This window comes from Pipistrellus hanaki, assembly GCF_964339955.1.
Source record: "Pipistrellus hanaki genome assembly, chromosome: 21".
NCBI lineage: Eukaryota > Metazoa > Chordata > Mammalia > Chiroptera > Vespertilionidae > Pipistrellus > Pipistrellus hanaki.
In genome coordinates this window covers 3,926,267-3,951,181 of record NC_140523.1, presented here as the reverse complement: position 1 = coordinate 3,951,181, position 24,915 = coordinate 3,926,267, and the positions used below count along the sequence as shown (strand labels likewise).

The 24,915-nt window shown below is 56.6% G+C and overlaps 1 protein-coding gene and 1 long non-coding RNA gene across 3 annotated transcripts in view; one reads left to right on the top strand and one right to left on the bottom strand.

Annotated features, from left to right (window-relative positions):
- Positions 1 to 1,079: 1,079 nt before the first annotated feature.
- Positions 1,080 to 14,140, bottom strand: NR2F2 (nuclear receptor subfamily 2 group F member 2). 2 transcript variants are annotated; one of them, XM_084869237.1, is made up of 3 exons: positions 13,557 to 14,140; positions 5,238 to 5,765; positions 1,080 to 2,684 (listed from the first exon to the last, which is right to left on the bottom strand). In XM_084869237.1, exons 1-3 carry the CDS (start codon positions 13,597 to 13,599, stop codon positions 2,410 to 2,412), a joined length of 846 nt encoding a protein of 281 aa, XP_084725363.1. In that variant the 5' UTR covers positions 13,600 to 14,140; the 3' UTR covers positions 1,080 to 2,409. The 2 variants fall into 2 exon arrangements, with proteins under 2 accessions (XP_084725363.1, XP_084725362.1); XM_084869236.1 differs by lacking the exon at positions 13,557 to 14,140 and adding an exon at positions 7,214 to 9,216.
- LOC311614489 overlaps positions 9,399 to 24,915 on the top strand; it is a 43,717-nt gene continuing 28,200 nt past the window's right edge. Inside the window, exon 1 of the long non-coding RNA XR_014793676.1 lies at positions 9,399 to 12,941. This is a non-coding gene — a long non-coding RNA (uncharacterized lncRNA). The remainder of the gene's footprint in view (positions 12,942 to 24,915) is intronic.

The following is a 24,915-nucleotide window of genomic DNA, read 5'->3' as shown; positions in this document are numbered from 1 at the left end:
GGTGGCAGAGCCCAGGTCTGCTTGCAACTTAGGGGAGAGGGAGCGCTGAGAGGATCCCAGTGCCCAGGGCACAGGCGGGAAGCCGGGTGACACCGGTCTTTTGCTTTGGAAATCATACATGTCAATAATCGTGTGCAACCAGCGAATCCCAAACAGGCCTGCAAACTTCACACACTGGCTGAGAGAGAGAGAGAGAGAGAGAGAGAGAGAGAGAGAGAGAGAGAGAGAGAGAGAGGAGAAAGCAGACACCGACCCACAGAGCCTCGACCCGAGGGGTCAGGGCTGTTCGGCGTGAGAACACACTCTCTGCCCATGTATGTGCACATACGTGATGGGGATGGGGAGCTGCCCGGATGCACACACATCACACAGGACCGGCCGTGGCCTGGGACCTGAGTGTCTCTCCCAAGTGGAACCGAGTTCCTAGAATGACCCCCTGTCTGGCTCCTGCCCTCCTCACCCCATTTTTTTTTAAGGGAAATGGGGGGCGGGTGGGGTGCTGGGGAGCCTCCAGGAGAGCAAAATTGCCAGCTCCCAGGAGCAGAGGGAAAAGGGGGTGGGGTGGGGAGGCGGGAAGAGACACACTACCAGCTCAGCACACCCTGTCAAGTTTCCTTCCTTCCTTCCTTCCTTCCTCTCTCTCTCTCTCTCTCTCTCTCTCTCTCTCCTTTAATTTGGCTCATCAGGATCAAGGGTCCCAAGACCAACGCCAGTGGCGGTTAGAAGCAGACCCTCCGCCCTGCACTGGCAATCCTCTCAGCCACCACGCTAGATAAGAACCACGGAATGAATATATATATATATATATATATATATATATATATATATATATATATATATATATATATAATCACACCTACTTCAGGAAAAGCTCCATGCACACAGACCCCGCCTGACCGTCAGGAATGTACAACACACTCTCTTTTTTTAAATCCCTGATCATAAAAGAGCGATCTCAGAATCTCCAATACTTTGCGCCACACCTTCCCTTCTCCTAAGCAGGCACTTAAGCGGGACACACAAAAGGGGACACAGCTCTTGTCCGTGGCAAGTCAGTGAGCGGGCACAGCCGACCAAGATTCCAGATATCAAATAATATTTTAATTTCTGAATACTTTCAAATTTTTCCTTGGAATATAACACACAAAGACTCGACCAAACAGTTCAGTTATTATAACTTTTACAGTATACAGAAATGTTGCACTTTAAAAAAAAAACAAAAACCTTCAGTTTTTTTTTTTTAAAACACAAACTGTAAACTCTAAGATACTGAATCAATCACATTATCTATAAGTGCCAACAGTGTTATTTTGTCATGCTGATTTCAATGGGTAACTTTTTTTGTTTTGTTTCTTTAAAAAGGGAATATCAACAGTTATAATACAAAGGGCTTGCAAATATACAAACAAATAGAAGGGTATTCATAACAATCCAAGAACTAAGCGGGACCCCAATTCAAATTACAAAAAAGTTCACTTTTTTTTTTATTCAAAACCTCAGCGTGTGTGTGTGTGTCTCAGACACACTCCTTGGCTGCCAATAAATTCCACAGTTCATTCTCTTTCTTAAAATATTTTTTTAAAAAGCTAGGTTCGTCTTGGTGTCTCTTTTTGGGGGGGGGCAGGGAGGGCGAGTTAGATGTTGGATGTGGTTCCTGCAGATCTCAAACTAGCTCGAGTTCGCTTAAAAATTTTTGGCCACCATCTCTAAGTGCGTTCCCACCATCTCTTGATTTCCTTTTAGAAAGTTTTCTGTCTTCCTTCCTATGTTATTCTCATGGACTCAGTTTTAATTCTTGCAGAACATATAGTGTAAGGATACACAGTTTTTTGGTTTTTTTAAGAAGCCAAGATTATATCAAAACTTATCATAGAACCACAGAATAAGCTGGTTTAGAACCAGGAAAATACAAAACAAAAACAAAAAACAGCTAGAGGTACAGACACAGGACAATGAATAAATTTGGAAAGAAAAAAAAACACTTACTTTCTCCATTCTGCTAATTTTTCTCCCAATCTCCTCAAATGCACTTTTAGCAATAGTTTTCCAAAATTTACCAAAAAAAAAAGAAAAAAAGAAAAAGGCTAATTTCCTTTTTATACAAAAAAAAAAGGTAAGTAGCGAGCTGTTCTGACACAGGAGTTTTTTTTTTTAATGCATTCTGTAAAAGTTCACTTGACAGTCTCTTAATTTTTTTTTTGTTTTTTTGGAAATTCACAGTCCATTAAAAGTTCTTCCCCTCTCTTCTTTATTTTTTAGCAAACGTGTAACATCCTTTTTTTTTATATCCTTTCTCACCAGAAGGAATTAAGCAAACACACCAGTCCTTTTTCCGCCTTGGCTTTCTCTGTTTCACTCCCCCTTGTCATTTTGATTTGATTTGATTATTTTTTTTTTGTTTTCTCTTTCTTATTGGATCGCCATATAGGGCCAGTTAAAACTGCTGCCGGACAGTAACATATCCCGGATGAGCGTTTCGATGGGCGTTTTACCTACCAAACGGACGAAAAACAACTGCTCTATGACTGAGGAGGAGACGGTGCGGAGGGAGGGGAGGCGCAGGAGGAGCTTGCCAAAGCGCGTGGGCTGGTTGGGATACTGGCTGCGGACGTATTCCTCCAGCGCGCACTGGGACTTCTCCTGCAGGCTCTCCACGTGGGCCACGTCCGACAGGCCGCAGGCATCTGGGAGAAAATTCAAAAAGAAGGGGAAAAAAAAAAAAAGAAAAAGAAAGAAAAAGGCAAAAAAGAAGAATTCGGCCATCAGATTCTAAGAGGTTTGCAATGAGGTCACATGAGCTGTGCATGCATGGCTCCGTCAAATCAAGGACTGCCCAGGATTGGAAACGTGGGGGGAAGCGGGGGCTGAGGGTGAGGGGGGCCGCCTGAGATGGTCTTGGGGTGTCTGCATTATTAATAAATCCCAGCTCCCTCGCTCTGCAGGCTGCCCCGGCCCAGCCTCAGCCCAGGCTCGGTCCCTGAGACGCCCAGGGTGCAATCTGGCTCAAGTCGGTAAACAGAAAGACAAACAGAAGAAATCAAAAGTGCCAAACGCCCCTCCCCTCGTCCTCTGTAAATAATAGTTAGGCTTATAATTATAGAGTGGGGGGCGGGGTGGAGAGGGGGGGCTGCGAATGGCTTCCACGACCCAGCCTCGGATTGTCCCCAAAGAGGGCGACTCATTTTTCTCCGCTCTTTGAAACGGATTTAAGTGGCCCCTTTAAAACTGATCTTGTCAGTTTAGCCCATTGAGGGGCAGCCATGCAGACTCTGATCGCTCTGTTCATTTGAGCTGTTTCTCTCTCCCCCTCTTTCTCCTCGCTCCCCCTTTCTCTCACCCCCTTTATTTATTTATTTTTTTAATATAAAAAAAAAACTCAGGCCCCATCCAGAGAGAAAGCCCCCCCCCCACACACACACCCTTCCCGTTATCTCCAGAAAAACACTTTTCTTTTTCGGAAACGCAGGAGAATACAATAAGTGCCTTTGAGATGAGAGGCTGCTCCGTGGAGGCTGCGCAGGTTGTGACCTGACCTCAGGGGGCCCCCCAGACAAGACTGGGCTGACACACACACACATTGTGCATCTTAAAGCGGGGCCTGCAGACCCGTCTCCTCCGCCCCGGACCCAGTGGTCTCCTGAGAGTCTCGGGGACCCTGCCTGCTGCGCCCCGCTCTGTGCCTGTGGACAGGAACGAGGGATCCGCTTGCCTGAGACTCCTCCCGGAGCATCCGCACCTGTGCTCCCCAGATAACGGGGCCCTCGCTCTATCTCCTGGGGGGTGATTTGCATTCCCCACACAGGCCTGTGCGCTTTGCAAATAGCAATAAATTAAACTCTTAGGGCAGCATCAGGAATTCCTTGCCTCCGAAGACTAACAATGATAGCCAGAAATTTGCAGCCACCCCCTGGTCCTGGGAGGGGGTTGGGGGTAGGGTGGGGGCCGGCGGGTGGAGGTTTGGGGGCGGTGGGGGGCCATCCTGCTGGCAGGTCTGCACCAGGCAAGCGGTCCAGTTCTGACAGGTCCCCCAAGGGAACAGAATTCAGGTCCAAGCAGCTGACATGGCCATTCCTGACCATTCACTGCCCTTTAACTGATCACCTACGGACTTCGGAGGGCAGTTTGGGGCGGCCGGGACGGGGTTTGGGGGCAAAAGCAGCCATCCAGAGAAGGCTCAGGACCTGTACCAGACCGGGTCCCAGTTCTCCTTCCCAGAATGAGGTAGACCGGGACCTTTTTGTCCGCCTCCCTAACCACCACGCTGTCTCCTGGAGCTGAGCACACAGGGGTGACTGGGTTCCCAGCCTCAAACCCGCACCCCAGGGGTGGGTGTGCTGAACTGGGCACCCCTTCCCGCCCCTAGGCCTTGACAAAGGGGATCAGCTGACAACTCAGCCTTAGAAGGTGGGGGGCGGGCGGGGGGGGGGCGGGCAGGAGGCTCAGGTGTGGGCCAAAGCAAAGGGGCAGGCACTTGCAAAAATCATTTGGCCTCGAGAGTTAATTAATATGAGATGTATTACTCACACAGGTTAAACTACATGCGAGCTAATTAGATTTCATCATGCAGCCGCTGATGGTTTTATACCGCCAGCAACATTCACACACAGCCCGAGCTGGCAGCCACTTGGAGTTGTTTGAGAATCGCTTCAAGTGTTTGCCTGGCCAGGAGGGGTGGGGTGGGGGGCAGAGGCCGGCTCCCCAGCCCAGGCAGACACTCTGAAGAGTGACCCCGCTCGCTCAGGCCCTGCCTGGCGGCCCGCTCCCCTCCCCCGGCCTCCTGCATTGTCTTAGAAAGAATCCCAGTCTCCAAATCGGTGCCCTCGAGTTGGGTCTGCCAGGAGCTCCCACTCAGACTGAGTTAAGAGGCAAACTTTCGCTCCAGGCCCGCCCCCGTGCCCTGGGGCACCTCCGGGAGGCCAAACCGGGGTGCCAGGGGGAACCCCGGGCACTGACAGGACCCCACAGGCTCAGCTGGCCTGGGACCTGGGCTCAGGGAGGGTGGCAGAGCGCACAGCCCAGCCTGGCAGGAGGGCAGGAGGGCAGCAGGCCCCGAGGCCTCCCCTGGCCCATTGCAGCGTGTGTGTCTGCAGCATCCTGCCTGCAGCCCGCGGCCTTCCTCTCCTCCTGCCTGCTCCGAGTTCTCAGCCCTCCACAGAACTGGCTTTTGCGGGGAGGCTGGGCTCACTCTGGGGCCTCCCTGGAGGGAAGGTGAGGCTCCTCCAGAGGGTGCTCCCTACCTGAGGTGAACAGCACGATGGCCTTGAGGCAGCTGTACTCTGCGGAGTCCACGTGCAGGGCCTTGAGCTTCTCCACTTGCTCTTGGAAGATGCGTATGTGGTCCATAAAGGCGACCACCCGGTCGGCGGACATGGGCGAGGCGTGCAGGCCGGCGGCGGCCAGCAGCGGGGCGACGTGGAGGGGCATGGAGCACTGCGCCGCGTTCAGCACGAACAGCTCGCTCCAGGTGAGGCGCAGCAGGGCCACCTGGTCGGTGATCTGCAGGTCGGGGAAGAACGGGATGTTCCGCGCCCACTCCACGGCGCTGAAGAGCATCCTCGCGGCCAGTTCGCAAATGTTCTCGATGCCCATGATGTTGTTGGGCTGCATGCACTGGCTGCCGAAGCGCGACGTGGGGTAGGGCTCGGCGCGCAGCAGCAGCGAGATATATCCGGACAGGTACGAGTGGCAGTTGAGGGGGTCCCCGTTGGTCAGCGCGAACTGCCCGTGGGTCGGCTGGGTCGGCGGCATTCGGCCCCTTTGCACCGCTGTGGGGGGGAGAGAAGACACAGGGGTGAGCGGCCGGCCTCGGTCCCCGGCGCCCCTATCTGGGCCTGCCCCGGCCCGCCCCCGGGACCCCGATCCGGGGTGCAGCCAGGCCCCGCAGGCCTGCCCCTCCCCGGACCCGCGGATCCCCTCCGCCATCCGCGCCCAGGCCGCTTGCGCGCTGGGCCGCGCAGCCCCCCGAAGTGGCCGCTGGCCGCGGGGTCCCGGCGCGGGGGGCGGGATGGACATGCGGGGGGCATCTTTCCCCTTTATGGCCAAACAGCTGATATTTCTTATTGATTGGAGGAGAGGCGGCGGGAGGGGCGAGTCTGGGGCGAGGCGGGGAGGGAAAGAGACGCTTTTGCAAAAAGACGCAAGCTTCGCCCCGGACGGCCTGTGGCCGCCCCCGAAGGACTCTCCCCCGAACCCCAAAGCCCCGGTTCCGGCTCCGGCCCCGGCCCCGGCCAGGAGGGGGCCTCCCGGGGAGAGCCGAGCCCGGAGCCGAGCTCCGCGGGCAGCCCGATCGGCGTGCCGGGAGCGGCGGGGAGCGGAGGCCGGCGGCGGCGAGGGGAAGCCGGGGAGAGGCGGGCAGCGAGCGGCCGGCGCGGCCCGCGGAGGCCCCGGGAGGCCGGGGAGAGCCGGCCGGGCTCGGGCCGGGGCCGCGATCGGACGCCGGACGGGGGTGGGGGGGCGGGGATCGCGCTCCGGAAACACAAAGAAAAGCCCGGCCGCCGCTCGCCCGGCCCGGAGCCCGCGCCATTCGCCGCGAACGTTCGATCACAAAGACCCGCCTGGCGCCGAGCGGCCGCCGCGGCCCGCGCCCACCCGGCCCGGCCTCCGGGGCGCGCTCCCCTCCTTTCCAAAAGCGAAAGGAAAAAAAAAAAAAAAGGAAAACGGAGGGATTTTTTTTTTTTAAAGCAGAATAGTAATCCACGGAGGGTCACATGAGCGCAGCCGGGGCGGCGGCGCGAACGCGGCGGAGTGCAGAAAATTGCCATTTGTAACCTGAACCTCCCGTGCAAAAGTACGACCTCAGGTCGGGGTGTTTTTGGGGGGAGGGTGGGGGCTGGGGAGGAGGGACGTGTGGGGAACATGCAGGAGAGACCGGGAGGGAGTCAGAGGAGCCGGAGGGAGAAGGAAAGGCGGCTTGCAAACAACAACAGGCAGCCGCCCGCTGGAAGGCGATTCGAAGGCGCTCGAAACGGGGCCAGAGGAGAGATCGAGAAGGAGCCAGCCGGCCAGAGCATGCGGATCTGGGGGGCCTGGGGGGTCAGGGTTCCTGTGCACGACTTGCTCGGAGCAGAGCCGCGATGGCCGAGCAGAGCCCGGGGCTCCGGCTGCGGGCGTCCTTACCCAGCCAGCCAGCCAGCCGCACGCACGCACCCCCGGGCGCCCCAACCCCGGGCGATCGGGGGCGGCGGGGAGGGGGAGAGAAATGAGAGGCCGATACCTTCCCGTCTCATGCCCACTTTGAGGCACTTTTTGAGGCGGCAGTACTGGCACTGGTTGCGGTGGTGCTGGTCGATGGGACAGTTCCGGTTGGCGCGGCACGTGTAGCTCAGGTTCCTCCGCACGCTGCGCTTGAAGAAGCTCTTGCAGCCCTCACACGTGAACTGGCCGTAGTGCTTGCCGCTGGACTTGTCCCCGCACACCACGCACTCGATGTGCTGCTGCTGCTGCTGCTGCTGCTTGTCGCCGCCGCCGCCGGGGCCCCCCTGGCCGCCGCCCGCCGTCTGCGCCGGGGTGCTGGCCGGGCCCCCCTGGCCGGGCGTCTGCGGCGTGTGCGGGGCGCCGGGCGGCGGGCCGCCGGGCACCGGGGGCGCCTGCGAGGCCTGGCTGCCCTGCGAGCCGGGCACCTCGTCCTGGGGGTCGCGCCACGTGCTGACTACCATTGCCATATCTGGGGGGGCCGCGTCCGGGCCTCCTGCGCCCCTGGCTGCGGGCGGGGGGCGGCTCCCGGGGGCGCGGGGGGCTCCGCCTTTTGTGCTGGGGGAGGAGGAGGAGGAGGAGGAGGAGGAGGAGGAGGAGGGGGATCGGCCGGTGGTGGAGGTCTGTTAGTTGTCTTTTTGTTTTTTTTTTTCCTCCTTTTTTGTTTGTTTGTTTTGTTTCTGCTTTTGCAAAGTTTTGGCGCTGGCTCCTCGTCCGGCCGCGGCGGTGTGTTTGTTTTGTTCGCGTCCCTCGCTGGCTCGGCGGGCGGCTCGGTCGGTCGGTCGGTCGGTTGGTTTGCGGGGGGCTCTCCTCCAGGAGGGGCGGGCAAGGGCCGGGGAGAGCGAGCGGGAGCGGAGCGCGGAGAGAGGGAGGGGACGGAGAGCTGCTGCTTGCAAGTCGATTGTCTGGCTTCACGAAGTAGGAGGCAAAAAAGGAAAAAAAAATCTCCCCAAAGATCTCGCTCGCTCGCTCGCTCTCGCTCTCTCCTCCCTCTCTCGCTCGGAGCCGGTGCGCCTAGGAGTTGGAGGCGGAGGTCGCGGAGGAGGAAGAGGAGGAGGAGGAGGAGGAGAGGGGCCAAGTCCAGGGCAGCCCACAGTCAGCCATTCAGGAAAGCCATGGGGAGCGGGAGGAGCGCGGGAGCCGAGGCGCCGGCGGCGGGCGCGCCCGGGGAGCCGGGCAGGCCGGGGCGGAGGCCGGCGGCCCGCGGAGTGGCCGGAGCGCTGCCCGGGTCCGCGGGAATCAGCATCAAAGTGGTCCGCGTCCGGCGCTGCGCGGCGTCGTCCCGGCGCTGGGCCGCCCGGCTGCTCCGGATGGAGGCCGATCGCCGATCGCCGATCGCCGGTCCCCGCGGGCCGCCCGGGCCGCCGCCGCCGGAGTCGCCGCGGGGTCGGGCCCGGAGCCGCCGCGTCTAGCGCCGCCGCCGCCGCTGCTGGAGCCGCTGCTGCTGGAGCCGCTGCTGCCGCCGCCGGAGCCGCCGCTGCTGGAGCCGCTGCTGCCGCCGCCGCCTCACACACATAGGGAAAGAGTCAACTCGCCGGGCGGCGGGGGAGAGAGGATAAAAGAGAGAGAGGAGGGCCGATCACCACCTAGAAGCACATCCTGCGCGGCGCGCGGCGCGGGGCGGGAGAGAGACGGAGAGGGCGGAATGAAAGAGGGGAGAGAAAAGCCAGCAGCAGCGGCAGCGCGGCGGCGGCGGCGGCGGCGCCCGGAGGAGAAGGAGGCAACTCGGGGGAGAGAAGGAGGAGGAGGAGGAGGCAGGCGGAGGAGAGGGAAACACACACGCGCGCACGCACACACGCGCGCCGCGGAGAGAGAGAGAGAGAGAAAAAGAACAGAGAATCAAAGTGATCAAATATGCTAAAAAGGGGGGCGCGGGAGGGAATGCGATTTATAGGCGCCGGGGCTGGCAGAAGTGGCTGCGCCGCGATCAGCTCACTGAGCTCTCTATATAGTGAACTTTGACACGACTGCTGCAACTTAGCGCACGTTGCCATGGCGACGGCGCGCCTTATAAGGCAGCCGCCGGGGTTGGCCTGGGCCCGGCGCGCGCGCGCCGCCCCCTCGCCGTCATTGGCCGGAGCGCGGCGGCCCCGCCATGGCGGCCGCGGGCGCCGCGCGGTCCTAGCGCGAGCCGGGTCTGGGCCGCGGCTCGGGGCGCGGTGGGGGGGGGGGGAGGGAAGCGGGGTGGGTGGGGGGGGTAGATCGGAGGATCGGGTGGAGGCGATCGCGTCCCCGCCGCCGCCGCCGCCGCCGCCTGCCGTGGGGATGGGGGGGCACCCCGCATCCATCGCGCACCCCGCACCCGAGGTCTCCGCCCCGGCTCCGCGGCGAGGAGCGCGGCGCGCAGACAAAACGCCTCTTAAAGGCTCCGCGGGCGGCTGCGGAGGGGACCGGGGACCGCGCCGATTGGCAACTTGGCGATGCCACGGAGCGCGCCGCGCGCGCACCACGCGGGACCCCCGGCGCACCCGTGTGCCCGCGATGCCCGGGAGAGAGCGCGCAGCCCCCCGTGTCTCCGCAGAAGGGCCGGGGGGTGGGGGTGGGACGGCGCCCCGGACCCAGCTCGCGGGCGATTTCCAAAGGAAACATTTAGACCCTTCTCTGAATCCACTCCGATCACTCGCTTGGTTTGGGTGGCTTCTTATTTTATTTTATTTTATTTTTTAAAGAGCTTTTTTTTTTTTTTTAAAGCTCTTTAGGGTCTGGTCTTTTCTTTCCTTGTAGGGTTAACATCTCACAGGTATGCGGCCTGACATTTTAATTGCTCAAATAAAGCATCTCGGATGCTGAGAAGCAGACACAGACTTCATCTCGTTGTCATGACGCAATTAAAATAAATCTCCCCTCAACTTTATCCTGTCGCCTTGGTTTGGGCTAAACTGGCCAGCCAGCCTCCTGCCCCGCGCCGGGGCAGGGCGAGAGGGGGTAAGGCTGGTGTTTGCCCGCTGATGGGCCAGCGCAGGCCGCCTCCAGCCTCCCCCGTGGGTACCCTCCGCACACACATGGAAGTTACACGGATGAGACGCACATTTGTCAATGTTCACAGACAAAGCCTTCAGCTGCTGCACTTCCAGGTCCACAGTTGAGTGCGGACTTCATTGTTCCTTGAGTTTCCTTAAAAGCGTTCACATCGCCATTAAAACACATCCAGGGGGTCGGCCCCCAAACTGGGGACCAGACCAGCACACTCACAGGAGCCACACACCGGGCCATAGTCTACCCCAGGAAATCCAATGAGGCCAACCCCATGGCCCCGGCCATTCTGTTCCCCGCGCTGTGCCTCTGAATTACTGGGCGCTGGGTTATACACATCAAACATCTAGAAATTTCCCCCCATCCACCTCTGAGATCACACACCAATCCCACACACCTCTCTGTGTGATCAGGAGAAGTTAGCTCCATATTTATGAAAGAAAACTGTGACTCCGTCACACACACTTGGCACCAGGAAAAAATCCTGTATGTTGGTCAAGCCAGCCAGGTCTCTGAACAATTAAATGTTTCACATACAACACGCCGAGCTGAAGGAAACGAGGCCACAGAAATAGTCAGGGGCGACCGAGAGAAAGTATCCTTGATCATTCAAAAAATAAATAAAATCAAATCAAAAGGATGGAGAGTGGTTTAGAGAAATTCGCCACGCGTGAGACTGACATGTGCAGGTTGCATGTTGCATGTTGCATTCCATGCTCTCTACACCCACAGGCAGAAGATAAGGTGGAGATGTAGGCAGACAAGGGCTAATTTTAAGGGAAGAGAGAGAGAAAAAAAAAATCATCTTTCCGCTTCATTTCTGAAACCTTCTGAGCTCTCGCCCTTTCTCCGCTGAAACCACATAGTTCAGGAAACAGTGAATGTTCTGGAAGGTTTGGGGGGGGGGCAATTCTCCATATTTGATGCAGGTGCTGGGATTATTTGAAAGTTGTAAAAAAAACAAAAACACAGACCTAGGGTGGACAGGGACCTGCCTGGTGTGTAAGGAGGTTGCCAGGCTTAAGGCAGGCTGGGAATTTTAGGCTGATCATAAGCACAATATAACTTTCTCCTGAGGGGAACAGGAAGCATGGAAAAGAAATTATTCCAGAAAAGTATTTCCCCCACCTTCAGCTTCTAGGATTGGAGAAATCGCCTGATGTTGCCAATGGCAGAGGATCCGAACTCCTTGGAGTTGTGGTGGGAATGGGGGCGAGAAGGGGACCTGAGGGCCATTCCCATCTCGGGGTAATGGATGAGAGAATAATTGATACCGGGGAATCTTAAGCTCGCCTCTGAGCCGCCTTCTACAAACAGGCAGGTCTCCCCCAGACCAGTTTGATGAAACTGGGGGGGTTGGAAGTCCAGTTTGATGTCCTCAGATTTAAAATGGAGAATTTTACCAGCCGACCCTAACAGAACTAGACCCGGAACCTGCTAGGCACAGGGCTACCAGAAAGTCAGAAGAGTTTTGACTCTGTATTTTGGGACTCATTCACCCTTAGGCAGGGGCCATTAACAAGCAAAAAAAAAAAAAAAAAAAAAAGAAAGTATTAATTGCAGTTAATTCTACTGTGAGGAAGGACTGCAGACCGAGAAGCAAAACAAGAGAGAAATCATTAAAAATGTCTTACTTAGCGATGCTTAATTCTCTGAAACACAACAGCTCTGAGACTGACCGATAAACACCCATACATTGTGACCCGTTTGAAGAAGAAAAAAATAAATCCAGCCCAGCCTTTTATTGCAGATGTAAATTTATTTTAATGAGAGAAATGGCAAGCAGTTCCTTTGGGGTGGGGGGGAAAGTTGGAAAAACCACTTGTCTTAACTCTGGGGAGCCAAAGGCCAGCACAGGGGACCCACGCAGGAGTGGGGTTGCCTTACAGAGACGCGGCCTGACCGTTATGATTCTCGGGAGACTCGGTGGCCACGGGCGCGCAGACCCCAGCCCGCCCTGTCCGCCAAGATGCACGAATCCCTCCTTCCCCTCCATCTCCCCGCTGTGTGCTTTTTCCCTCCCAGCTCCCTGAATGCGAGAAGGGGCCGCTGCCATTGTGTGTCTCTCCACTTCCAAGTCAATGCAATTTCTAAACGGCTGGCTTGTGGTACTTTGAATATCACCAGGGGCTGTCAGGGTGAGGTCCCCTGAAAAATTTACAGTGCTAAATCAGAGCATATGCCGGGAGGGGAAGGAAGAAGAAGAAGAAGAAAAAAATCCGCTGCAGAGAGATCGGAGCAAGTGCAGTATCCGTCTGCCCCCTAGTGTAAGCCTCCTCGCTGCCTGCCGAAACCCAACTTTGAGAGAAAAGGGGGTCTTAAAGGGAAAATGGCTGGAGGCTCGCGCGCCAGGATGAAACTTCGGGGCGTTTGAATGGGGATCGCTCGCGCCCCGGGAATTCAAATGAATGGGCTCCGGCTGGCTGGGCCCGGACCCTCCTGTCGCCACCTCTTGCGCCTCCCGTGTTACTGGTGGCGAGGTGATGATTTTTTTTTATTTTTCCCCTCTCCCTCCCACCCCTGATCTGGGTTTCTGTGCGTCCAGCTCACCCCCTCCTCTCTCTTTTTTTTCTTTTCTCTGTCTCTGTCGTGGATCTCTCTCTCGCTGGCTTTTTTTTTTTTTTTTTTAAATGAGGACCTGTGCCTGGGACATGCTGGACACGGCCCAGGATGGCTTCCTTAAGCCAGCAGCCCGCCACGGTGGCGACAGACAGCCAAAAGGTACGCAATCTGCCTGCAGCCCCGCGCGCCAGCCCCGCCAGCCCGCCCGCCGGACGGTGAGTACCCCGCTTGGTCGCGATCGAACCCCTGGCCTGGCCCGGGCCCGGCGCTGGCTCCCCAGAGCCCCGGCCCCGGGCTCGCCTGCCTCCCTCCCTCCCTCCTGTCACTCGCACAAGGTTGCAAAGACTCGGCTCGGCGGCCGATCGCCCGGGAAATCCGCGAGCCCAGCAGCTCCTCCGCCCGCAGACCGGGGCAGCGGCTCCCGGGCCGGCTGGCTCTCCCGGAGGCGGTGGGCTGGAGCTGGCAGGCAGGCAGGCAGGAGGGGCGAGGGGGCGGCCCCTCGGTCTGTCCCCCTCCGGTTTGATCACATTCTGGCACCTCCGCGATCGTATTTTCCCCCCCTCGCCCCCCTCCACCACACACATGTAATAAAATATGGCAATGCAATGAATCGACTGTCCCCCCCCCCTTTCTCCCAAACCCCATAGACCGCAACCCGAGGCATTTCATACACAACAGCAAGACGGCTATTATTATTATTATTATTATTATTATTGGAAAAAAATCCCCCGAGTCATCCCCAACCCCACGCGGCGCGAGGAGGAAAGTGGGAAAGGAGAGAGAGAGACAGAGAGAAGGGAGGAAAAAATAAATGCTGGAAGCCAACATACCAAAACCATATTTGCCTTGTTCAAGATCCCAAATGGCTTGCATCTTCCTCTTACCAACTGCAGGGACTGTGTCTCCTTGGAGTTTGGCGGGCGGAACGCGCGCTTTGTTGGACCCCTGAAATGATGTGTCTTGGGATAATTAAAAAAAGAGAGAGAGAGAGAGAGAGAGAGAGAGAGAGAGACTCTCTTCCTCGGTGTTTATCTAAGCGATTGTGCAAACTGATAAAAAAAAAAAAAAAAAAAAAAGGAAAGAAAGTGGGCGATCGCTGATCGCTCGCTCGCTCGCTCGCCCGCGGGGAAGTGGAGGGAGGAGAGGCGGTGGCTGTGGCGGCGGGAGCGCTGGTCTACCCCGGGGGCAAGCCGCTCAGCCCTCGGAGAGCCCTGCGCCGCTAACTTTAGAGACAGCAGCCTTCCCGGAGCTGGTGCATAGCTGCTGAGGAATGCGAGCCTCGCCTTTAAGAAAAAAAGAGAGAGAGAGAGAGAGAGAGGGGAAAAAAAAAAAAAAAAAAACACGCGCGCACACACACCAGCCCCAAACCGTAGGTAGGTGTCTGGAGTGATCCTTGTCTCTCATCTCATTCCTTAGAAGGAAGAGTGCGTCGTTACACCTTGTTTGGGGCTGGAAAGACGAGACTTTCAAAACCCCCGTCCAATTGGGAGAAGAAGAAGAAAAAAAATCCCCCAACTTAATGAGAGAGGAGTCTGAGGCGGCTGAGCTCCGGAGAAGCGCCAGCGGCTCCAGCGAGGCAGGGCGAGCGGGCGCAGCAGCCAGGACCCCGTTTTGGGGTTCAGAGGGGAGACATGGAGGTGGGAGGAGGGGGGGGGGAGCTAAGCTGCCTCCTGGGTCAGAGACGGGGCTTGAAATAGGAAGGCGATGTTTTTTTTTTGAGGAATCCGGAGGGACCCCTCATTTTTTTGCTACTTCTCACTCCCCAGTGATTTTCCCCTCTCCCCTGCAGCTCCCTGCGCGCCCCCCCCCCCATTCCCAGTCCCCATTCTAGAACTTTCTCAAAGAGGAGACCTGTTCCTTGGGGGGGGGGGTTCCCCATGTCTTGTCATCGGGTAATGAATGCTGGATTCACCCCCTTCAGGCCCCCCCCCTTCCTCCCCAGAAGGAATAAAGCAAGCAGGCACACACAGAGTACCGTATTGGTGCGGCGTGCGCGTTTAATACAGTTGGAACTGATGGATTTTGGTGTTTTGTTTTAAGAGAGGAATAATGGGGGACGCGGGTCTTTTATTTTTAGGGAACTGTACTCTCGAAGACGTATGTCAGGCTTGACAAATGGGGCGCGGGCTTCTCGGCTGCTTCTTGTCCTCCGTCTTAAAGAGGAATTAAGTTAAACACAGTGCTGCGTGTTAATTACATGTTTACTGCCTAATGAAAATTACAAATGGGTTTGCCACCTCCAAAAAAAAAAAAACAAAACAATGGTGAGAACCCCCCAAGACACTGTAATTATACGCTTTGAGGGAAAGAACTCCGAATATTGATCATAAGAAGTGTAAATCTGTTTTTAACTAGTCATTAATACCATAAATACGGGCTGCGCACGTTTTTGCCTTGTGGTTTCAGCTCATCCGTTGCACCGGGTGGATGGATGGATGGATGGATGGATGGGTGGATAGATGGGTGGATGGGTGGATGGATGGATGGATGGATGGATGGGCAGGTTCCCTGGGGAGCTGGTGAACTGATTCTCTCCCAAAAAGAGGCCACTTGTGCCATGAGGGCCCCCCCTCCTCTCGCCCCTGCCCCCTTTAACCCCAGCACGAGGTCGAGGGAGGGCTGAACAGGGGGGCTGGGCTGGGGCAGGTGAAGGTGATCCCACAGCCCATCCCCTCCCCTCCCCTCCCCTCTGCCCCCTCCCTCCTCCCCTCTCCACCATGTCTGATGGATGGCCGGCTGCTCCGGCCCAGGCGCCTGGCGGACCCACTGGCCTTGCATCCAGGCCCGAAATGGAGGACAACTGGCCGCAGCGGCCCTGACAGCTCTCTCCTCCGCGGTCCTTGCAAACAGAATAAAGTTGAGGGCGGAGGAGGCTTACCGGACCGGTTGGGCCAGCAGACCTGGTCTCCCGGGTTTGGGGGCGGAGAAATATTGGGGGGGGGGCTCTGTTTGGTTTGCACTTCGGCCTGAGGGATAGCTCCGCCACTGGGGGTCAAAGGTGAGGGCTGCACTAACCCTAAAGGCGGGTCTGGCCGGAAGGCCCAGTGAGGAGGAGGAGGAGGAAGAGGAGGAGGAGGAGGAGGAGGGGGGTGGTGATCCCTGCAGCCTGGTGCACGATCCAAAGGGGGTGCCCCCCAAGCTCCCGCGCTGGGGGCACCCCACGGAGGGCGGCTGTGAGCGCAATACCACGGATTTCTTACCAGCGCCCCGGGCTTGTGGGGCCGCAGTCCCCTTTCCCCCTGAGAATTCCCAAGCGCGGGGCTTTGTGTGGGAAGGAATGGGGCTTCTGAATGGTGTGAAAGGGACAGAGAGGGTCGCTTCGAATCGATTCTCCTTGTCCTTTTCTGTCTTTGCGGATCAGCGCGCTTCAATGGGCGCCGAGGCGCTCTTTCAACCAAAAACTTGTGCTACATTTTCTGCCTGTGTTGGCGCTAACGACAGTGCGCCCCGGCCGGAGGCCTTTCTCCCAGAAAGCGCCCTAATTAAATTGTTTTATACGGGCAGTCGGGGACGGGCCAATTAAGTATGCATTAGGATAAAGATAGAGTCTGCACATAAGGCGGCTTAGGAGATCACACGGGAGACAAAGGCGAGGGCGGCGGGCGCCGGGGAGGGTGCGTGGGCCCGGCGGGGTCGCCCACCTTGTCTCCGGGGCCCGGGTGGCACAGGCCCGGCCTCAGGTGCAGAGGGAGCGGGCTGGCTAACAGGTGGCGGCGGCTGGAGCCCCAGGCCCGCGCCTCTGGCCCAGGCGGCGCTGGGAAGCTCGGTGGTTAGTATCGGACTCTGGATCCGGCCCGGGGGTGGCCGATCCCGCGGGGGGTGGCGAGTGGGGCTCACCCCATTTCGGGTCGCGCCCTCTGCGCGGTGCCAGGCGGGGATCAGGACAGAGTGGGCACCCGGGGGAGGCAGGAAGGGCCCGAGGGGCACCCACGCTGGCCTCGTCGCGGCCGCAGCCCCCCCTGGAAGCCAAGATCGAGGCAGCAGGCCCCCCTCCGGCCCCCCCTGACTCAGCGCCGCCTTTTCGCTCCTAAGGAAACGGAAAGTGATGTTTCCATCCGATGCCACCGGCCCCAGAGCATCAAGGCCCAGCTGGGGGGAATGGGGGGATGGCCGAGGGCAGGAACGGGGGTCCGGGAGAGGGGTGTCTACAGAGGATCCGAAGGCGACGACCCCCCTTCCCCCCCGCGATCAGGGGCCTGGGCCTCCCCAGTGGGGCGCAGGGCTGGGGATAGGGGGTCAGGGCTGCACCGAGGACGCACGGGGCGCGCTGGTCGGGGGGCGCAGGGGCGAGACTCGGCGCCGGGGGAGGCGGCTGCGTGTCAGAAGTAAAAAAAGGTGGAAAAGCCAATTTTCCAGGCGCTTTTCCGCCCCCCCACCCCCCTTTGGCCGGCCGCGGAGGCTGTAAATCAGCGGCGGCGGCGGCGCGGGCGGGAGCGGCCCTCCCGGTGGGCCCCGCATCGATCCGGAGCCGCCGAGGATGTCGCCGCACTAAATATTTACTGATCACACACCAGCAGCCGCGGCCCCAACGATTTTCCCGTGCGCGGGGCGCGGCGCGGAGGCCGGATCGTTGGATGAGCGCGGAGGGAGCCCGGCGCGCACTGAGCGCTTTCAGATGTGTCCGCGCCGGGAGGAGAGGAGTTGGGGGGATCGATGCGGGGTGATTAGGAGGCCCCGGGGGCGCGGAGCGGGCGCGGGCTTTCGGGGATTTGGCAAGGAGGGGGCGGGGGAGCGGGCCCCGGAGGGGGCGGCCGGACCACCGCCGGAGAGCCCCTGGAAAGCCCCCGGAGAGCCCCGGGCCGGCCTGGGTCCTTCCCTGCTCGACGGGCGCAGGCGGCGGCGGGGTGAGGGTCAGGGTTGGCACGGGGGCGGGCTGGGAAGGCACGGCTCCCGCCTGGGTGGCAGCGGCCAGGCGGCCAGGGAGCGGGGACCGGGCAGGTCCCGCCACCCGCAGCCCCTGGGCAGAGCGGTGGCCCGGACGCGGGTGTTGCCCGCACACCGCCCTCGCCCAGCCCCGCGCCTCCTGGCCCCCCTGGCCCTTGGCTCCTGGGATGTTTCTAAAGAGGAGCCGGAGGCCCGGCCGGAGTGGCCGCTGCTCCCCGCCACCCACCAGGGGTCCAGAGCGGCCGCGGGTGGCGGGACCAGCCGGGGGGCGCGGGGCCCGTGGATCCCGTGGATCCCGGGTTCGGGGCTCCTGGGCAGGTGCAGGGAAGGCTGAGGGGGAAGGCAGGGCCCGGGTGACACATGGACAACGCCCCAGGGCTGGGAATCCAGCCTCGGGGGTATCCAGCCACCCCCAGCGATGGCCTATCGCTGGGGCCCCAAGCCAGAGGGCTTTCGGGGGAGTTTGTCCCCCAAACTCAAGCAGCACCTGGCTTTGCAGTTCTGGAAGCCGGACCAGCATCAAGGCAGCCGCGCAGGATCAAGAGGGCACCGATTTGGGGGGGAAAGGAGGGGAGCAACGTGAGGAAAGGGGAGCGTCTTCTTTCCTTCCCCTTCCCGGACTTTTTCCCCAAAACCTGCTTTTCCCGGAGAAAACCGATCAATCAGTCAATCAGTCAATCAATCAATCATCTCGCTCCCCAGTTGGCGGCTGGGAGGGTGAGAGCAGGCTCCTGGGAGCACCAAGAACTGTGGCCAGGGCTCTTACAAACCCTTCTGAGTCCCCACGGACGGATCGGAGCTGCACGCTCCCGGGTGAGGCGCCTGGGACCTGGGACCCGCTCAGTCGGGGGCTCCAGCCTGGAGCCGCCCGACCCTCTGACCCGGAGGCTGCAGGCCCCCCCCCCCCCCCCCCCCCCCCCCCCGGTCTCCATTAACCCTTCTCCGTCTGGATCGGGGAAGGTTAACTGCACTAATAGACCGAACTGGCTGCAGCAAAAAGAAAAAGGAAAAGAAAAAAGGGCAGGCAGGCAGGGAGAGAGATGCCCTTTAGTGGAAGGCGGTTAGAGCTCCCTCCTCTCCTCTCCTCTCCCTCTCCTCTCCTCTCCTCTCCTCTCCTCTCCTCTCCTCTCCTCTCCTCTCCTTTCTCCTCTCCTCTCCCCTGCAGCCCCCCACCCCTCACCTTCCTGGGAAGCAGAAAGACCACAGTCTGGGCCGCAAAGGCGGCCCCTTTCTGCACATGGACTTGGGGAGACAGAAACACGGTGCAGCCAGCATTCCCGCCGTGGACCCGACCACCTGCCCTTTAGCCGCATGCACACAATAGGTTATTGTGGGGGGGGGTACCCCAAAGCCCCACACCCAATATACAGTTCACCCTCCTTCACGTAGGCTCTGTCAGTCGCCCCATGACGGCCATACACGTTGGAGGAAAGCACGCAAGTGCATCAGCCAGGCCATGGGCTATGGCGTGAAGGTGCCTGGGAGTGAGAGGGCCGCGCTGGGTTCAAGGGTCAGCGGCTCAGGCTGCAGGGAGAGGCGGCCACGCGTGTCCGGGAGCGAAAAGGGGTTTTGCAGGAGCTGCTGGGGGGCGGCCTGGAGCCACGCAGGGGTGGCCGAGCCACGGAGCCGGGCACAGCCACGGAGAGCCAGGGGGAGGGCCAGGCTGGTGCCAGGGGGAGGGCCAGGCTGGTGCCGGTCTGGTGGCTCTGCCGGGGTGTTCAGGCACACGGTGGGCATCTTTTGCCTGGCGTGTTTATTTTTAAATCTTGCCATGGGCTGCTCTGTTTATTTGGCTTTTAGGTGACTGGGAGGATATGGCTAAGGGCTTGCTGCCCCGCAGCCGATCCTGGCCAGGCTTCTCATGTCGTATCCCCCCCGGCTGCCGCCGAGAAAGTTCTCCAGACGCCCAGGTGGACATCAGTTCTTATTTGGAAGTGGACAGCGTGAGGAAAGATTGTCTCATTCTATATGCTTTCCCTTTCTCCAGTGCCCGGCGATGAAATCTTTAAAGTGACAGTTCATTTTCGGGCTGGGAGAAAGGAGCCGGGATCAAATGGTCTCGGGGCCAGCGCTTTAAATGGGAAGGTGCTCGCGAGGCAGGCATCCAGATAAATTAATATCGCTCATTAGCTGTATCCGGGCGCCTGCAGAAAACACAAACAGCCCGGCGGAGGAAGTTACCTGACGGAACTGCCAGGAGCCACTGGCTCCAGGTGCATTTGGGGAGGAAAGGAAGGAAAAGAGGATTTATTGCTTTTTCCAGGAGACTGCAAGCGCCCCAGTTTCAATAGGAAGCACACGATTAGGGGAGCAAGTCCACGGACAAAGACAGACACATGGACCGTGCAGAAAAATGTCAGGCGGGGATTTAGGAAACAGAACTAATTATTTAATTGCCCACTGCATCTCTGCTCTTCAAGGGCTAATTGCTGGAGATGCGGAAGGTGTGCAGCCAAAATAAAGGGTTTGGGGAGAAAGGAAGAGGAGGGGGTTGAATATGACAGCTTCTGACCAAAGGAAGTATCCGTTTGAGAGGTTACCAAGTGGAATGTTTCAATACTATTGACACTGGTTGTGTGTGTGAGTGTGTGTTTTGTTTTTTTAATTTTTATTTTGAATACAGGCACCTTTTCTCTTTGTCCCTGGCAATGGAGACTATATGAATGGCCATCCTCAGAGAGATTATGATGGGCTTGGCGGAGGGAAATAGAGTGAGAATATATCACTTGGAATAGTTGAAAGCAAAAGTGAAAACAGAGAAGGCAGGAGAGGCCGGATCCTGAAAAGGACACTGTGGGTATTTCTCCACACCACGTCCCATGTCGGGGGGGAGGGAGGGACACAAATCAGGCCCCTGATTTCTTTGCAGAATGGAGGGTAATAGCTTACTTATTGGCTTCCTGTGTTATGTGGCACATTTTCACCTTGCGTATACTTTTGTGGCCAAATTACCAAGCATGGGAGAGAAGCTAGCTAGCGCTGGGAAATCTACGTGTGTGTGTGTGTGTGTGTGTGTGTGTGTGTGTTTTAAAAAGACATTTTTCTCCCTAGAATCCTCTGAGTAGTAAGGACTTCTGCTTGTTTATTCATTGATTTTTTTTTTTTTTCATACGACTCTGGTTAATTGAATGGATTTTAAAATGATCTACTGTTTTGCCGAAGCCTCTCCCGTTGACGGGGTGAAAACAAATTCAAAGGCACGAGACCTTGTTCGGAAAGTGTAACTGACCGGTCCTTAAAGAGCTAGTGTCTGAGTCTCCCAGGTCCTGTTACACACACAGACACCCATCAGTACCCAAACCTGGTCTCCTTCAGTAACCACTCTTATAGCTCGGCGACTGGGTGACTGCGGATGAATATTTGATGTGAGGGTTTTTATCTCTCTTCCTATGCAGCCTGGAATTGCCTTCAATTTGCCTTTTACGCTGACACACTTCAAAAAGCATTCGCTGATATGCAGGTACGATTCGGCCCCTTTAAAAAAAAATACACCACAAAAAAACCCAGGGAATAAAAATTCTAATTATAGCAAAGAGGTGTGATGTTTACTCTAGAGTTACAGGAACATATAAAGTTTTCTTAATAAACTGGAAGAAACTCTATCCTAGAAAAACCGAAATAGGGCCGTTTTTCTATTCCTGCTCTCTGCCTCCTTTCCTTGGGCGCTGAGGTATCTGGGTTTCTGTCGCCTTACACCGTCCATTGTTAAGAGGGTGAATTGCTGATGGAAAATTATTAAAAATTATTTTCAAGTGGTCCTGCCTTTTGATGCCTTATTAGACGGAAATGCGATGCTCATTTCTGTGTTTAAATGTTGTATGTCCAGGCAGGAACACACACACACACACACACACAAAAAAAAAAAAAAAAAAAAAAAAAAAAGAGAGAGAGAGAGAGAGAGAGAGAGAGAGAGAAAGAAAAGAAAAGCAAGAACAACATTCTATATATGAGTTAAAGAGGAAAAAAAAAAACAACAAAAAACACACACAAACCCTTAGGATCCAGTCTGTTGAAAATACACACACTGTTTGCTCAGTGAAGCCCTTAATACGGATTTTTTCATCTTAACCACCTACCCAGACGGATGGCTTCGGTTTTAAATAGAATTTCGGACTCTGAAGCAAGTTTGAACAACGAGCAGGCTCCCAGAAGGGAAGGGAGGGTTGAGAGAGGAGCGTCTGAAATGAAAGACGCGGGAGAGTGGACAGTGACGGGGCTAGTGAGCTTTCCTTTCAAAAGGACAGCAGCGAGCTTTTGCAGCGAGCCTCCGACAAGGTGATTACGGAGATGAAAAGCCAAAACAACAAAAAAAATTTGATTTGGTCCCCTTTTCCCCCACCAAAAGCCGCCAAAGCATCAAAACTACAATCAAGGCCCCATGCGACACCCCAGATCCTAAGCCACTTGTCACTGTGGGAAATTTCTGTGCCAGTTTCTGTGAATTTTGTACCTTTCACAGGCCCTGGTTACCCAGCCCTGAGCGGCCTGGGAGCCCGGAGCAGGAGGCGGGCAGGCAGGCAGGCTGGCAGGGACCCGCCTCTCAGAGAGAAACTTGGGGAATCAACTGTTGCAGATCCACCTCTGCTCTGCAAAGAAGGCCTGCCCCCCCCCCCCCCCCCCCGAGAGCTGATCTGGCCCCTCTTATTCTTTGCCAAGGCGCCCCTAACTTTTACGCTGACCCTCCCTCCCTCCTTCCTCTCCTATCTGTCTCCGTGCCTCGGGGCCAGGAGAAGAGAGGGGCCGGGACTAGATTGCTTTCGGAGTTTGCCTCCTCTGATGATGGATTACCATGTCAATTTAAACGGCATAGGATTAATTTGTTGCAATGATTTCTCTTTAGGCTGAACGCCAGCCGGGTTTCTCTCTCTCTCTCCCCTTGCTCTTAAGAACAGCCACCACCAAAAGAAGGAAAGGAAAAATAAAAAAAAGGGAAGAAGGAAAAAAAAAAAAAAAAGAATGCCTTCTCCCCATATACCAACTCCGGAGACAATAATAGAAGCAGACAGGTTAGGGGTAACGCTGAGACGCAGCCACAGGTCTGAGTGTTTTTATCTCTGCCTAAGAGGCCGGAACGTACAGTCAGCCGCATTAACATGAAATTGGACTCAGCGTTTATTCAATAAATACTTGTCTTGTAGATAATCCGGTGCCGAGTGCTTTTGACACATAAGGACTTAATTTGTCTTGGGTAACAAGTTATTAATATGGTACATTTAAACCTGCCGGCTGCAATCAGGTTCCTGAGATCCGTGACAGGCTCCCCTGACCGTCGGGGGGGAAATCATTTGTAGGGGGAGACATTTTGGAGAATGTCTGTCTTGGGCACACGTATGTACACACGTGCTAGTAACATGCATATTGCATACCACGTAGGGACAAAAAAGTCCAATGAAGTTAAAAAAAATCTGATTATTATATATAGTATACGATATTATATATATTTTATTACGTATTATATATATTATATATTACACTATATTATTCATTATATGGCTGTGCCTAATCTTTCCAAAAACAGGCATGGGCCAAGGAGTTTTGCCTTTGGTATGATTTCGAATGTGCTCAAGCAAAATGCCCTGTGACCTCTTATGTCTGTGCAAGACCGAATGCTCCAGGAGGTTGGAAGTGGCACAAGAAAGCAACCCCCTCCCCATTTCTCACCTGGCTGCCAGCGAGACCTGCTGCTGGGACCAGCGAGGCCTCTGAGTGCGATCACCCATCCCTAAAATGGATCAATCACCAATCCCTGAAGTGGATCGATCACCCGCCCCTGAAGTGGTTCCAGTGTTTCCTTCTCTAACAGGTTGTGGCCGGCTCCGGTGGGGTCTGGATATATAAACACAGGGCGCTTTTTCATGCCCCCCCCGCCCCCTTTTTCCAAAATGCCCCTCTTCTTCCCAGCATTCCCTGCGCCGAAATGAACATCCCGGGTGAAGGTCATAAATTGCCTTCTGCATAGGGAGCCGGCTGGACGTGGTGGGGCCACCCCCCCCCCCCACCCCTTTCTGAGCCCCATGAAGCACAGGCGGGCTTCATGGGAGCGGGTTTTGCTGTCCACGGACACGTGCGACCCTCGGGCCTGGGATCCTGGCCATTTTAATCTGCAGAGAAGCTGGTGGTGGCTGATCTTGGAGGGACACAGACCATCCCCCCGAAAACGAATCCCTGAGAGCTCCCCCTTGCAAATGCCGGTCCACGGGAGCAGAACGGCCAGGCAAATGGAAGCTAATTGAATGGAGAGAGAGAATTAGGTTAAGAAAACGGAGGCCACTCTGGTGTCACGTCCGCGCGGGCGTCGCTGGGAAGGGAGGTGGCCCCGAGTGGCGGGCATGCCAGTGTGTTGAGATGTTGGCCGCAGATGGGGACACCTATTGAGACGTGTCTCGGGAAGATTAATAGGGCTTGTCACCGGTGGGAAAGCATGCTTGGCCGTAAATTCCTACCGGCGCAAGATGAATTACCGATGGATGCTCGCTTATCGGCCCCATCACTATCGTTGGACGCTAAATCACACGGAGGAGTTATCTGCGATCGGAAAATTCCTTTTTAAAACAGACACACACCTCTGGGCCCCGAGCTCTTTCACAGAAAACAATTCCCCACCCCCGACGCTTCTGTAGCTTAAACAAAATGAGCCCTCAATAATGAATGTGTGGTTTTTTTTAAAATTATATTTTTCTTGATTTCAGAGAGGAAGGGAGAGGGAGAGAGAGAGAGAAACATCAATGAGCAGAGAGAATCATGGATCGGCTGCCTCCTGCACGCTCCCTACTGGGGATCGAGCCCTCAACCCGGGCATGTGCCCTGACCAGAAATTGAACCGTGACCTCTTGGTCCCTAGGTCGATGCTCAACCACTGAGCCACACCGGCCGGGTAATAATGAATATGTTTTTAAGTTCCCACCAGGGACAGCTGGTCCATAGCAAAGCCTGACAGCGTTTTAGGGTTGGAAGCCATTATTTAATGTTTCATAAAATGTGTTTTCTTTCCTCGGAGATATTTCTCTCTTTCCCTGGAAGGCAGAAAGGGTAGTGCGCTGCATCTCCCCGTTCCAAACCCTGCCCCTTAACCCGATTGTCATGCAATTCTCTCGTAAAATACATCTGTGAGAGGACGGCGAGCTCTGGTAGAGGCCAGTAGAATCTGGCAGAGACCAGTAGAATCTGGTAGAGACCAGTAGAATCTGGCAGAGACCAGTAGAATAGGAGGAAAGGAATGACGACAATCAAGGAAATGCATATTTGCTGTTCCGATTTCACGGTGTTGGGTGTATCTCATTTAGAAGGTGGTTTGTATACCAGCGA